The sequence below is a fragment of the Mycteria americana genome, chromosome 12 (assembly GCF_035582795.1).
Source record: "Mycteria americana isolate JAX WOST 10 ecotype Jacksonville Zoo and Gardens chromosome 12, USCA_MyAme_1.0, whole genome shotgun sequence".
Classification (NCBI taxonomy): domain Eukaryota; kingdom Metazoa; phylum Chordata; class Aves; order Ciconiiformes; family Ciconiidae; genus Mycteria; species Mycteria americana.
The window spans coordinates 1,314,670-1,327,807 of NC_134376.1; the positions used below are offsets into that span (position 1 = coordinate 1,314,670).

Consider the following 13,138-nt stretch of genomic DNA (forward strand, 5'->3'; position numbering starts at 1 on the left):
ATTTTGTCAGCTCGGGGCAGAGGGCCCCGAGGGGTAACTGCAGGGGTCCCCGCCGCACTCACACCCTGCCGCTCCACCGCCGGACACGCCGGCTGCAGGAGGGACCACGCTGGCTGGTCTGCTCCCTCCCGCCGCGGCCATCCTGCCCGCTGCTCCGTCCTGAGGAAGCAGCCGGCGGGCGACATGTCGTATCCTCACTGCAGCACCTCTCGTCCCACCGGCTGCCACTGTCCAGGGATGCTGGGGCAGAGCCATCGGCACCTTCACGACTCAAGCAGGAGCGCGGCCAGAATACGGCCAAGAGCCAGGTCCTCCCTGCCCTGCTCCCGCCAGCCCGGCCGGGCCAGGAGCACCACATCGCAACTGCAGCCGGATCGAGCCTCTGGAGACCGGCCCCGACACCAGCCGTGGACCAGGACTTCCACGGCCGCTCGGAGACTCCGCTTGCCGCAGGAGGCATCCCGTCAGGACAGCTTCAGCCTTGCGGGGAGAAGACCAGAGAGCAAAGAGAGCCAAGGGCGGCTGAGAGGAGATGAGGTGGGAAGAAAAACTGGGCTGGAGCTCAAGGAACAAAGAGAGAAAAGCCAGGAGAAGAGCCAGGACGTGGCCGTGCCATCAAGCCAGCGAGGCTTTGAGCATGCAGCGGTGCTCAGGGCACCGGTGTCCCGACCTGCCAGTGCCTGTGGGTCCCAGGCTGTCCCCGAGCAGGAGCTGGATCTCTGCCTTCGCTTCGGACAAGTGACGCTGGGGAGCTGGCACAGTCCCTGCGGGGCTCCTCTCCCCGGCACAGAGGAGGAAGAAGATTTGGGGGCCCAGAGCAGGAGTGGGGAAGGGCAGACGGGGTGAAGGAGCCGACTTCAGGTGCAGAGTTCTGCCAGGCAAAGGGTGAAGTGGTTGAAATGCAAGCGTGAGCCCACCTCGATGGAAGGCAGCATCTCCCCTAGGACGAGAAGGGCCGGCGTGGAGCCGTGGAAGAGCAGAGGCACTGCCCTTGGCTGCAAAGAGGCTGTTTCGAAGCGGTTGCACAGGGGCTCGCGCTCCTGCAGCCCCAGCACAGGCAGAGGGAAGGAGCTGGCAGAGGCACCGGGCTCCTGCCCCGCTCCCGGAAGGACGCTGAGCCGACCAAATGGCTCCTGAAGGCCACATCCACCCGAACCAACGCGTGCCAAGACAACGCCGTCCTACCGAGCCAGGAGCTTCTCCCGAGCAGGAATGCTGTGGGATGCTGCAAAGGGGAACGAAATGCCCACATCTGCCACAGGTGCAAATTGCCACCGCGGTCCCCAGCCCTTCGGAGTGGCCTCTGCTGATGGCACCAGGGAGGGCGAGTGCTCAGCCTGGGAGCCCTCGCGTGAGCAAAACCTCCGGCTGCTTTTCAGTGGCAGAAAACTCTGGCAAAGGCTGCGAGGTGCCTGGGAGGGGGCTCAGGGCAGCCCACCTCCCCCTGCCCCGCGTCCCCCGGCAGCTCCCCCCCTCCTCCAGGGCTCGGCAGGGAAGGGCAGCACCGGAGGGCCCGCTGTGAGCCCAGCAAAGTGGGGTTTGCCGCTTTCTTACCTTGAATTTTGTCTGAAATTGGTGGCAATTTGGTCTCTGTCAAAGATGATGAATAGCCTGGGAGCAGGTAGGGAACGGCTACGTGGATCTGGTAAAGAGAGAGAGGGGAAGGCAGGGGAAATTCAAGGCTGAAAATGCCTCCAGCAAAGGGCTAATTCACTCTGGGAGGTGACGAGGAGCACGGGAGGACGGCGGGCAGAGGCAGCCCAGGCTCCTGCGTGCCCAGGGCAGCGTGCGGGCAGGCAGCGTTTGTGCCTGGCCCTCAGAGGACGGCCATCCTCCCCGACCGCCGCCGCCGAGCCCCGTCCCCTCGGCAGAGCTCCAGGGCTGCACGGGTGGCGGAAGCCGGGGAGCGGCTCCCGTCGGTGCTGCCGTTCGGTGCCTTTCAGAACAGTCCTGCAGAGTTCAGAACCGCAGCGATTCAGCAGAAGCGGATTTCCAAAGACAGAAGGGAAATTCTGCATGCGCTCAGGAGAAGGGAGGTTAACAGGAACCTGTAATCCCTCTTTAGCTGAAATTGCCAATTGCTTCTAACAACTGCTCCTCCGAGAGCGCACGGGCAGGGCGATGAGTCACCGACACACGGCGCTGCCTCGCCGAGAGCCTTGCCTCTGCAGTCTCCAGAAATCCGAAGCGCATACCGCAGTTGTCTCTGTTCAGGGCATTTAAAGAGATCCCCAAGCAGCAGAGCTCCGCTCCCCTCGGCAGCGCCCCGCGGGAGGGCCGTCCTGACGCCCCAAATCATCCTTCCGCCAAGGGGCATCGGAGGGAAATTCCTTTCCCCGTCCATGTTCGAGGAGGGTCAGCACGGGCTGGTGCAGAGGACACGCAGGCATTTACTCTCCGCTCGGAAGATGCTTCCAGCGCGTCGCACCTCGGTTTGGGGACAAACGCTGCAGAGGACGAACGGGCCACGGCTCTGCCGGTGTTGCAGGAGGCCGTGTTGTGATGGGGGCTGCTGCCTGCGCCGCTGCCTGCGCCGCTCTCCTGGGCAGCGCTGGGGACCCGCCGTGCCCCGAGCCGGCATCCCCGAGCGGCCGGGGCAGCTTCCAGCCCTTGGCACGGTGCAGCCCCGACGCTCAGCGCTCCTGGCATCTCTCAGCTCAGAACTGTAGAAACTCATTATTGCCAAACACATGCAGGTTTCTTTGACATTATTTCTCGCTTTTTATTTTATAATCAGTATTGGAAAAAAAAAAATTGGCACATTACAACGTAAAGCAGATTGATACAGTGACAGCCCACGAACATCTGCAGAATAGTATAAAAGGAAGCTGCATGATCCTTATTGTTTCAAGAGAAATTCATCCTTCCTGAAACTTTTTCTTTGATGCCAGAAACAAAACTTAGGCCATTTAAATATCTAGCGGCATTTTTAAAAAGTAAGTCTATTAGTTGAAAGAAGTTTCTTTACAAGCTTCATATCAGAATTCACAATACTGTTCAAAGTTAAATAGCATCCCATTTTGTGTTAATACCAATTTTTGACACATTTAAAGCGCAGGTAACAAACTCAATCAATTGCTTTGGCATTTGAAAAAAAGAAAAAAATTTTACTATGAGAACCGATGTTGTGCAGTATTTACTAGGGTGACCATGGATTCGAAAGCATCTGCAACAGCTCTTTCAAATTTCCCGTTTACAACTGGATATGTTTCTTTTGATTTCAAAAACGCTACTTAAAAACTGCACAATCAGGAGAAATCTTTGCAAACAGCAGACCTGGCTTCCCTGATGACGTATCTCTGCTGCTGAGGACCCAGCGCAGAGAAGCGCGCCCGCCCAGAGCCGGGAGGTACGAGCCTGCAGCGGCAAGGGGTGCTGGGTGGGTTTCAACAACCGGCAGGGCAGAACTCCAAAGGAAGCCAGAATCGGCATTTCAGCCCTCTGGAGCAACTGCTCGCTTTCGGGAGGAGCCGAGAGGCTCAGCCAGCAGCACCCGCGCTGCAGGGTGCGTGCCCACCCCGGGGAAAGGTTGCCTTAAAAACACTTACTTGCCACGAAGGCTAAGAAGGCTAAACATTAAACCGTCATGATCCTATTAAAAGACTAGGAGAAGGGAAGAGCAGGAATCAAAGCACGTGCTGAAGAGATTTCTCCTAATTGTCATGGCCTGCACCATTTTACCTCCGTTAGCTGCTGAACAGTTTTCATTTTCTCCAAATAAAATGTCATAAAAGCACATTTGCAGCGCTTGGTGCACATCACCCACCCTTCAGGCACGCCCCAAATCACGTGAAGACACTTCTGGCTTTGAAATATGGTCACTCTAGTAGTAGTACTAAAGAAAAACCATGAATGCAAGTTTTGCAATGGAAAATGTCACCACAACAGCAGCTGGGACTCGATGATAGCGATGCAGGAATGAGATCTACACAGCTACTTAGCTCTTGGCTTCAGGTTTAAAAAACTCAGAGTTAACAAAGGAAAATCCTTCGAATTCTGACTGGTCAATGTTCCTGATGACTTCCTGGTCAGGAGGTGTTAAGACGGGTGGATGTCGAGTGAAAAACCGGTCGAAGTTTTCAGCATTGCGTCCACACTATGAGAGGGGAAGAAAAGAACGTATGGTGGGTGGAGAAAGAAGCGTGCGGGATGCGGCTGCAGCCACCCGCCCAGCCTCGCCGCGTGCCGCCGCGTACCTCGGTGCAGCAATGGCAGAAAAGAAAAAGGTGCAAAATATGTATGAGCTTTGTTAGTCGCAAGGTGAGGTTATCTCATGGCACAGCCAGAGACCGGCCGAACCCTCCGGCTGCGCCATGGCAAGTAATTGCAGGAGAGGAATGAGATGGGAGTGCAATTACTTGCTGCCGTTCCCTGACTACACGCAGCACTCTTCCCTCTCTCCGGCTACGCCACGCACACGGCAGCTTCTTCTCAAAGACCCCTGCGGCTCCACCCGCTCGGCCATCCCTCCTTCCCAGGAGCGGGAAGTTCTTGTCATGCCTGGACCGCTTAGAGGGTTCTCCTTGCTCCTGCCCAAGGAGAGGGCTCCTCGCCTTCTGCAGAGCTCTTGTGAACTGCTGCTGGCCGAATGCTTAATGCAGGCAGCTGCGCCTGGGAATCTCCAGGGCTGCCCTGTCCCTTCCTGACGGCCCACGCCAGTGCATGGAGTGCCGCTCGGCTGAGGCAGGCGGGACCCGGGGCACTGGGGTGCTCCTGGCCACCAGCTTGCTGCCGCACGGCAGCTGGGCTCTCCGCACGGCATCCCTACAGCTCTCCACTGCAACCGGGCAAGGCTGGCTACCCCTGAAACCCTGCTCACAGCGACATTTTTCTCTCTTGCCCCTGAAGGCAGCTAATGACAACCCCTACTTCAGGCGGGGCGGGAGTCCAAGAGCACTGGCGAGCTCTCTGCAGCCAGCAAAGCCGGACGAGAGAAGACACCAAAAGCCCCGGAGTCCGGGTGACCACCGCCCTGGCTGGCACGGCACTGCGGGGCAGGAAAACGCAGGGCCTGGAAAGCACCCGAGAGCACCGGACCCTCACCGGGGGCCGGTCAGCACCCATCGCCCCCGGGCTGCGGCGGAGCAGGAGCCCCGGGCAGCAGCTGAGGATCGGGCTGGCTGCGCCGCGGTCTCCGGGAGCAGGGAGACATGCCAAATGCCTTATTTAATTCTCTTAGCAATCAAAACAAGGGTCCTGCAACTTCCTGTGCTGCAAGTCATGATTTAATACAATAATAATAGCAATAGCTAGCAACAGGTGGGTGCCGGGTCACTGCAGCAGCTACAAATTGTGCTCTGTTACTGCCTATCACACGCACGTCACAGCCCTATGACCGCACTTAATGACTTTGCTCGAAGGGTTGGCGAACCCTCCCTCCTACCCGAGCCGTCACACAACCCATGCTCTCCTGGCCCTGCTTTCTCAGAAGAGACGCAGAAGCCAGCACCTCTCAGTCCCTTCGTTCTCTCCTTCCATTTCCCCATGGAGAACAAACGCTTCAAGCGCGGGGACAATTTTTCCTGGCATTTAACTTCCATTTGCTAAGGAAACAGATTTACATTTTTAATAAACGCCAGACTAAATATAATAAAATATTAAAGACAAATACATGTAAACTTCAACATTTCTCAGTTCCTTCCTCTGCCACAAAGGTTTCAGGGAAGACAACGCGAACATCCATCAGCCTCCAATGGCACGTTCCTTTGCCAGTTCTTACACGTTCTTATAGCACCAAGCGAGACACTTATTATCCCCAAGTCTCCCAAAAAAGTTCAATGGGTAACGTTTGAGTTGATTTAACTCTAGCTACAGCCGTGCTGAACGCCAGCCCATCCAGCCTCTGAGCCCATCCTTCCACACCACTCTACCTCTCGTGTTTTGTAAGGCCGTGGCTTAACCTACAGCACGTTTCTAGTCGGGATTTGTTAAGCTTCTGCTCCCAAACGCATCTCCTGTCCACGACCACGAGCTCAGCACGGTTTCTAAGTCAGCACCCAAACCTACTCAGAGACCTCGGCAGCACTTTTTCCCTCCTGCATCTCTGGGCTGCCGTGGTCACACGCGCTGCAGCGCCGGCCACGGGAAACACAGCTCCGGCCTCTGGCCCCGCGGCTGAGCCCAGGCAAGAGCAGATGCTGCTCTTGGTGCGGTAGGTTGCAATGTGGTTTGCTCTTTTTCAAGTGTTTGGATGCAAAAATGAGTTGGTGCTGCCCGGGGGAGGAGTTAGGCAAAAAAAAAAAAGAAAAAAAAAAGAAAAAAAAAAGGAAAAAAAAAAAAGAAAAAAAAAGAAAAAAAATCCAAAGACAAACAAAATCCCCTCAAACCAAACATGCAAACACCGTGCAAACCAGTTCACCAGGAGGGTACCGAAGATGAAGGCTTCCCAGAATGAGCCTGAGAAGGCTTTTCATGCAGCCTATGAAGAGCATTGCATGGGTGGGGGAGAACCGGCCCCGGCTGCCCTTGGCCGTGGTCCCAGCACGATGCTGTCCGCATCGTGGCCCTCCAGGAACAACTTTTTGGAAATCCCTGATTTCAAGCACAGAGACCCAAATGGAAAACGACCTCTCCAAAGAAAGGGTAAGGGTCCCTGCACCAGAAAACACAGAGCCCGGGACAAATTAACAACAGAAGCCCAGTAAGGAGATGGAGAATGAAGACACAAGCACAGCGAGCAGGCTGGCAGACACAGGGCTCGTTAGCTGCTCTTCAGAAAAAGGCCAAGTTCCTGTACCTTGCCAATCCCTGACTGCCGTACGGACCCCTTCCCGAGGCAGTTCTCCGCATCGTTTCTTCTCTCCGAGCACCTTATTCCTGAGAGCAGCGGGCGGGTGCAAACTAACGGGGACGTGCCCATCTCCTGGGCCCGCGGCGGCTCTGCATCACACGAAGAAGCGGCCGAAAGGGACCTTGTGGTTGCCTTCCCCTCTCGGTTACTCCAGCCGTGCCCGCGCTCCCCTCTGCAGCTCACGTCTGATCCCAGCCCGTCGTCTCTGCTGAGGCCGGGTGGAAAGCAGCAGCCCGGCCGCGCTCGGGGACAGAGGCGAGGGCAGCACGAGCCCCGAGAGCCTCCCCGGGCGAGCGCTCCTGCGGGCTGCTTAGACCAGGCACCGTATCGCCGGAGGGCTCAGAGGCTGACGATACCCTCTCCAGAGCAGCAGGACAGCAGCGAGGTTCACAGATGTCCAGAAGCGAATAGTGAAGTTGTCTGCTGATGAGCTGACAATTCCCACCATAAGGAATTTCAACAAGAGTTGTCACAGCTCCAGTTTTTTGGGAAGAGCTGGTCACTGCTCCGGACCATGCAATCAAGTACAGCTTTAGAGTCTTGCAAAAGTACGTTTTAGATGTTTGACAAGTCAGCATCAGCCAAATGCCTTCCTGAAAGCCATCGTATTAACATCAAAATAGAAAATAAATTCCCAAAATTGAAGTTGCCAGTTCCACAAAGCCTGGAAGCTAAAGTCATGAAACAAAGAGACAGGGGCTTTTCTAGGCCACGTTGTCACTAGTCTTCCCCCTCAGCACCGAGATAAAACAAACTATGAGCAAGATTACTGGGAAAGTCTGCAGTGCTTAAGGTTATCACTGCAGTAACACATAACATAGCAGGGTTTAACTACTAATAAGCTGCTCACCTGCAGATTCTATCAACTCCCACTATCCAGTGAAAGCCTTACAGTGCTTTGAAAATATAGCTGTCATTGCCTATTAGCTTCATGAGATCTTGGGGGAGACATGCACGGCAGTTCACGTGAAATGTCTGACAGCACGAGCCTTCTTTTTGCTATAAAAATGTGCTGTCTTAAAAAAAAAAAAAAAAAATCAAACAAAAGCAACCCCATCATTAAGATTTAAAAACTAATCCTTGTGAAATGCTTCCAGTTATTGGGATAGAAGGTACAAATATGTTTTTAATATGCATATTGGCAAGCAATAATTCTCACTGTAATGTAATAAGGCAAGAATATGGGGGTGGAAGACTTGGAAAGTTGCATCTCTCCATAGCATTTCATGTCCAGCTTTGTGAGGTTTGCTTTTGAACTTTCTGTTCAGATGCATAAGAACCTGGCCTGGTCAGCAAACCAAACAGCACATCCTCCTCTTCGGGAGCTTTCGCATGGATAAAATACATACTTTAAGGCTAGAAATCATCTTTGGGTTTACAGAAGCCTGATCCAAGCCCAAACCCAAGGTCTAAAGGCTGTGACCGTGCACCCGTGCTGCCCTGCACGCCACCTCCCGAGCCACCCCACGGTGCCACAGGCGGCCACTTGGCTCTTGGGAACGCGGCAGTGGCCGTTGTATTCCCGTGGCCAAGGCCCACCACTGCCCGTGTTTCAGACGCAAGGTCTGGCCCACGCGCGTGACGAGAGCGAGCCAGAAGGATCCATGCCGCTCCAGGCGTCAAGCAATCGCTGCCTGCAGCGGCACCATCTTTAAAGCTGCCGAAATCAAGTTCCTCTTTAAGGGACGGGAGACATGCTGTATGGATTTGTACATTTATCTAAAGCCACGTTGTGAAAAATCTGCCTCATTTTAGTACTATATTAATGTACGGGCATCGCTCCATCCTGAATGGGGAAAGGGGGAGGGTGGGAATTTCTCTTACATAAATCCCCAATGTGCCCTGCCTAATATTTATAGCCACACAGAATGACTTTTTTTTCAAGCTGCAGAAATAAAACTGTCAGCTTAGAAGATAGCCTTTTTATTTTATCAGTTTCTAGCTTGATTTCAAATAGAGACAAAAGGCATAATAAAATATTTTCCACTGATCCCCGAGATGCAATCAAAGATCATAAAAAGCCGAGGATGGCTGTTCTCCTGCTGGGACAAAGCCCTCGCTCCCGGCACCGAGGAGAAGCCGTGGGCTGAACACGCCCTCGATTTCCCAGTGTTTTTGGCCCAAACCAGGGGTACAGCCACGATCCCACCGGCCTCGCAGGCATCTCTTGGGCAAGTCTGACCTTCCTGGTGCCGCTCAGGTTAGAAACCTGGCTCCTTGCACCCGAGGGAGGAGCAGGGCTCTCGGGCTTCTGGCAACAGATGCATCATGCATCTCTTTTGCATCACGTTTGGGGGAATCTGGGTCATGAATCTGGGGCTACACCAAGGGCCCCTTTGTGCCGGTCAGGGGGAACGACGGTGCTTTTCTTTTGTGCCTGGCCAACGATCCCAGACCCCGGCTCAGGATGCTCCAGCGCGCGTTCAGCCTTGCTGCAGGCAAAGGCTGGGAGCATTCGCTGCAAGGGTTTTCTGATGCAGGACCCTGGCTTTCATCTCTCCCCTATGAACAAAGCCAAGTTTCTGCCCAATAGACTGAAAATATTGGCTGAATAATCAGAGGGGAATCTCAGAGAAAGCCTTTACAGGACCCTGAGGCTACCAGAGCAAATCTTGTCTCGATTACGAGAGGAGATGTTTAACCTTAACGCGTTCGGCCGCCTCCCCACGGCACGGCTCCTTGCCCACTGTTGGCTCCCTCAATCCGTAAATCTCATCTACTTAGGAAATTACTTATGCAAACATCTGAGCTCACCTTGTAAAGACCGAAAATAAGGCTACAAAAATGCACATGCAGGGGAACCAGAGTTTTTACAAATCAGGGTCTATAAATGGCATTTCAGTATTAATTAATTCAATGCAGTTGGAGGAAAATTAATTTATGCAATTAAAAATTATTAGATTAAAAGCAATTTTTTTAAACCACTGTCCTGTTGTGAGTAATCCTGTGCTCTGCCGTGTGATTTCAATGCTTTCAAAATGAGGAGACTTTTCAAATCGCTAGGCTTTATGTAAAGTAAAGGAGTAATTGGATACCAAAACCAATAATTATCTCCATGAGAGACAGAGAAAGCAGGCAAGTGTAAATACACTTCCCAGAGTAAATGCAGACCCACAAAAGGAATTGTTATGCACAAGCCAAACCACGGAGCAGCCAAGCACAGCCCCATGTCAAAACCGCCACGTTTCTGCACACCAAAGACAACCCAGAGCCTGACCTGTCTCGTTACCGTCTCCGTGATAAAGGTTAATCAAGCACAAAGCGCGAAGCAACACGTGAGCTCTTGGGAATTTATTTTCAGCTCTGGGTACGTAACACCCAAGCCAGGCAGAGGGCTGAAGCGTCCGTTTTCCTGCTGGTGTGACAGGATGCAGGTTTCTGGGACGGGATGCGAAGCCCTTCCCGGCAAGCAGACGCTGGGAAGGCAAGGAGAGCCCTCGCTTGCACCCACGCTCGCTACCTGCAGGGATGTTACAAAATCGTAGAAACGTGGCAAAAAACCGGCGGGTGCTACAGAAGAGATAACTAGCAAAGATGCCTCTGCGGACACGGGGTGCGGAGAGGGGCCCACCCCAGCGGGGAGAGGAGCGGGGGCAGCACGTGAGCTGCCCACCCGGCTGCTCCGGAACGGGACCTTCCCCGGTGCCTCCATTTACCTCCTGCACCCGCCTGGCCACGGCACTCATATATGCAAGAGGAGGTTTTCTGCTACGTGAGCAATGAGCAACATGAATTAATGATACCGTCTGATAAGCAGAATTTGCTGACACGATGCTAAAGACGATTTGGACCGGGCTCTGCTCACCCCTGACTTGTCTTCACGGGGCTGAAGCGCTCAGGCACTGCCCGATGCTGGAGCACAGGAAGGCTGTGGGCATTTGGGGGCAGATACCGAGCCCACATCTGCAGATTATTCCATATTTTGAAACTTTGGTTGGCAGACAATCTCTGTAACCGTATCTTTATAGAAACTAATTAAAAAAAAAAAAAAATTAAAAAATAGACTTAAGCCAAGGTAAAGAGCCAGGCTAGTACAAATCCCCCGCTCCAGCAGGCACTCGAGCCCTGCATGAACGGCTGAAGGTCGGAAGCAGTAAGCAACATCTTTCCTCGTGACCCACCCAAATACATTGTGAAGGTGCCCAAACCCGGATTTTCATTTCTGTGCTGCTCTGATCTGCGCTCACAGCTGGCATGAAAGGAGCAGCATTTTCCAGCACAGATGCACTGCTGTTGAAATATCAGCTATCAGCAGGTACCTGAGTTGTCTTAATCCTACCTAAATCCTACATCAACTGCGCCTACCTTTCTATTAATCTTCCTGTCCTATCGAATGGTGAATTTTCCCCAGCACCAGCCGTTAGGCGAGACGCGACAGTCGGCAGCTTACCGTCCCCCCTCCAAGGTCCAGCGTCAAAAGGATTTTCAAAGAAATAAGACGTTTAAAGTAGGACAGAAATTGCACATTTTAAAACAGTTAAGAAAGCACTTCGGACAGAATTCAATTGTTTTTAACTGTAAAACACCAAACAATAACGCTCTGCCACAATCCATGGCAAAGAGGTCACTGGGGATCTGCTCAGGAGGAAAAGGCAGAGGTCGAGGAGGGATGCAGCGAGAGCTTCATTAGCAAATGAACACAGAGGTGAGAGACAGCGGGAGTTACGGATTTCAGGAGAAACGGGCTCTCGCAGAGTAAGACCCCCGAAGCCCCGGTGCCTGCTCAGCCCTCCCGAGGGGCTCCGGCTCCGGCAGCATCCCCGCGGCTGGAGCTCACCGCCCTCCCGCCTGGTCTCTCCGCACCCTTTGCGCAAAGGTCGGATCCCCCCCTAAGCCAACAAATCATGGTGCGTACAGACAGCCCCAAACACTTTTGCGCTATTATACTTTAATATCATACACACCGTTCCTTCCCAGGAACGCCTTTCCTGCCCGGTCTAATGGCTCGAAGACGCCATTCCTTCCGAGGGAAAGGAAAGCAGGCAGCAATTCAGACCTCTGGGCTAACCATCACCAGCTGCTTACCAGCAACCTGCGTCCCCTCATTTCTGAGACAGAGACGGAGAAGGGGACACGTTTTTCTCTTTGCTGATGCAGCGGGCAGCCCAAGACTGCACTGCACAGAAGCGGCTCTCAGCTGTGGAAGCCAAAGGCTCTGAGGACAGCACCCCATAGAGCTTCCTGCAAAGGCATCACTGCACGGGAGTTAACTTTGTAAAAACGTTTGTCTGAAATTAAAATACACGGTGCCAAGCACACGCAGGGCATCGCTGGCAGACCTGGGGCGAGGAGCAGACTCCCGGTCGGCAGCCGCTCCCCCATCAATACCGCACGCCGGCAGGGAGACGAGGCTGCGGAGGCTCCTGCCGGGCCCAGCTAATGGGCGTTTATTCATGTTGGATCAGTCAAGCAAGGAGCTGTAGAAGGGAAAAGGGTGCTAGAGCAGAGAGGCATTTAGAGGGAGGAGAGCTAAAGGAGCCGAGCACCCTACACCAAATGGTCTCCCAACTCCATGTTTCCCCTGCAAGTGGAGTTTTTCCAAGCACTGAAGGGGTCCCTTCAAAAGAACAGGTTTACTGTAAAGCAGAGGAAAAACAGATGTGTCCAAGGTTGTTAAGGGCAGCGGGGCAGGGGAAGGCTCGGTTAAATACATGGAGCATCTCTGGGCTCCGAGTTGTGACCCAGGATGATGGATTAAGAGAGCACGCAATGTCCCCACCTTGATCACCTTGTCCCCACCCTGATCCCCACCTTATGCCCCACTGGGCATAACTATCAGTCCATATCAGCCAAGTAAATCAGATTTTAACTTTGGCTTCACAGTTTTTTGTAAAACACCAGTGCCCAACTAGGGCACGGCAGCTAACAGGCATGCAGGAGGTGGAAACATAGGAATAAGCCCACGCCTTAAGGACCTGGACCACCGCGGAGAGACTCAGACATAGCTGTGACCCTGCCGGTCCCAACAGTGGCAAAGAGAAAGCGAGAAATACAGGGAGAGGTGTCCCTGTCCCCGAGCCTACGTGGTCACTGCTGCCTGCACATCCTCTTTTGGGAAGGGCAGAGAGACCACAGGCAGAGAGATGCGGCAAACCAACGTGCTCGGGGTCGTACAGCTCCACAGCTCGCAGGCTCGTGCCCTCACGCTGCTTCAGCGTGAACCCGGTACGCAGCAGGCGATGAAACCCGCTTGTGGCTGAGGCCGAGCCCCTGCGCTGGCACAGGCGTTACACGGACAGACGTCACTGCAAAGACGGCTGGACCAAGGACTAGTCAAGTACTCTCGTCTTTTTTGACAAATAGCTTTCAGATTACTCATGCCTCCGCCTCAGTTTCGCTGCTGGCAGC

General features: G+C 53.7%; 1 protein-coding gene across 1 annotated transcript in view; it reads right to left on the reverse strand.

Moving 5' to 3' along the window:
- Positions 1-3,228: 3,228 nt before the first annotated feature.
- The window catches only part of PRKCB (protein kinase C beta), a 128,936-nt gene continuing 119,026 nt past the window's right edge, over positions 3,229-13,138 (reverse strand). The window contains exon 17 of the mRNA XM_075515013.1: positions 3,229-4,096. Coding sequence (XP_075371128.1) covers positions 3,938-4,096 — 159 coding nt within the window. The 3' untranslated portion in view covers positions 3,229-3,937. The remainder of the gene's footprint in view (positions 4,097-13,138) is intronic.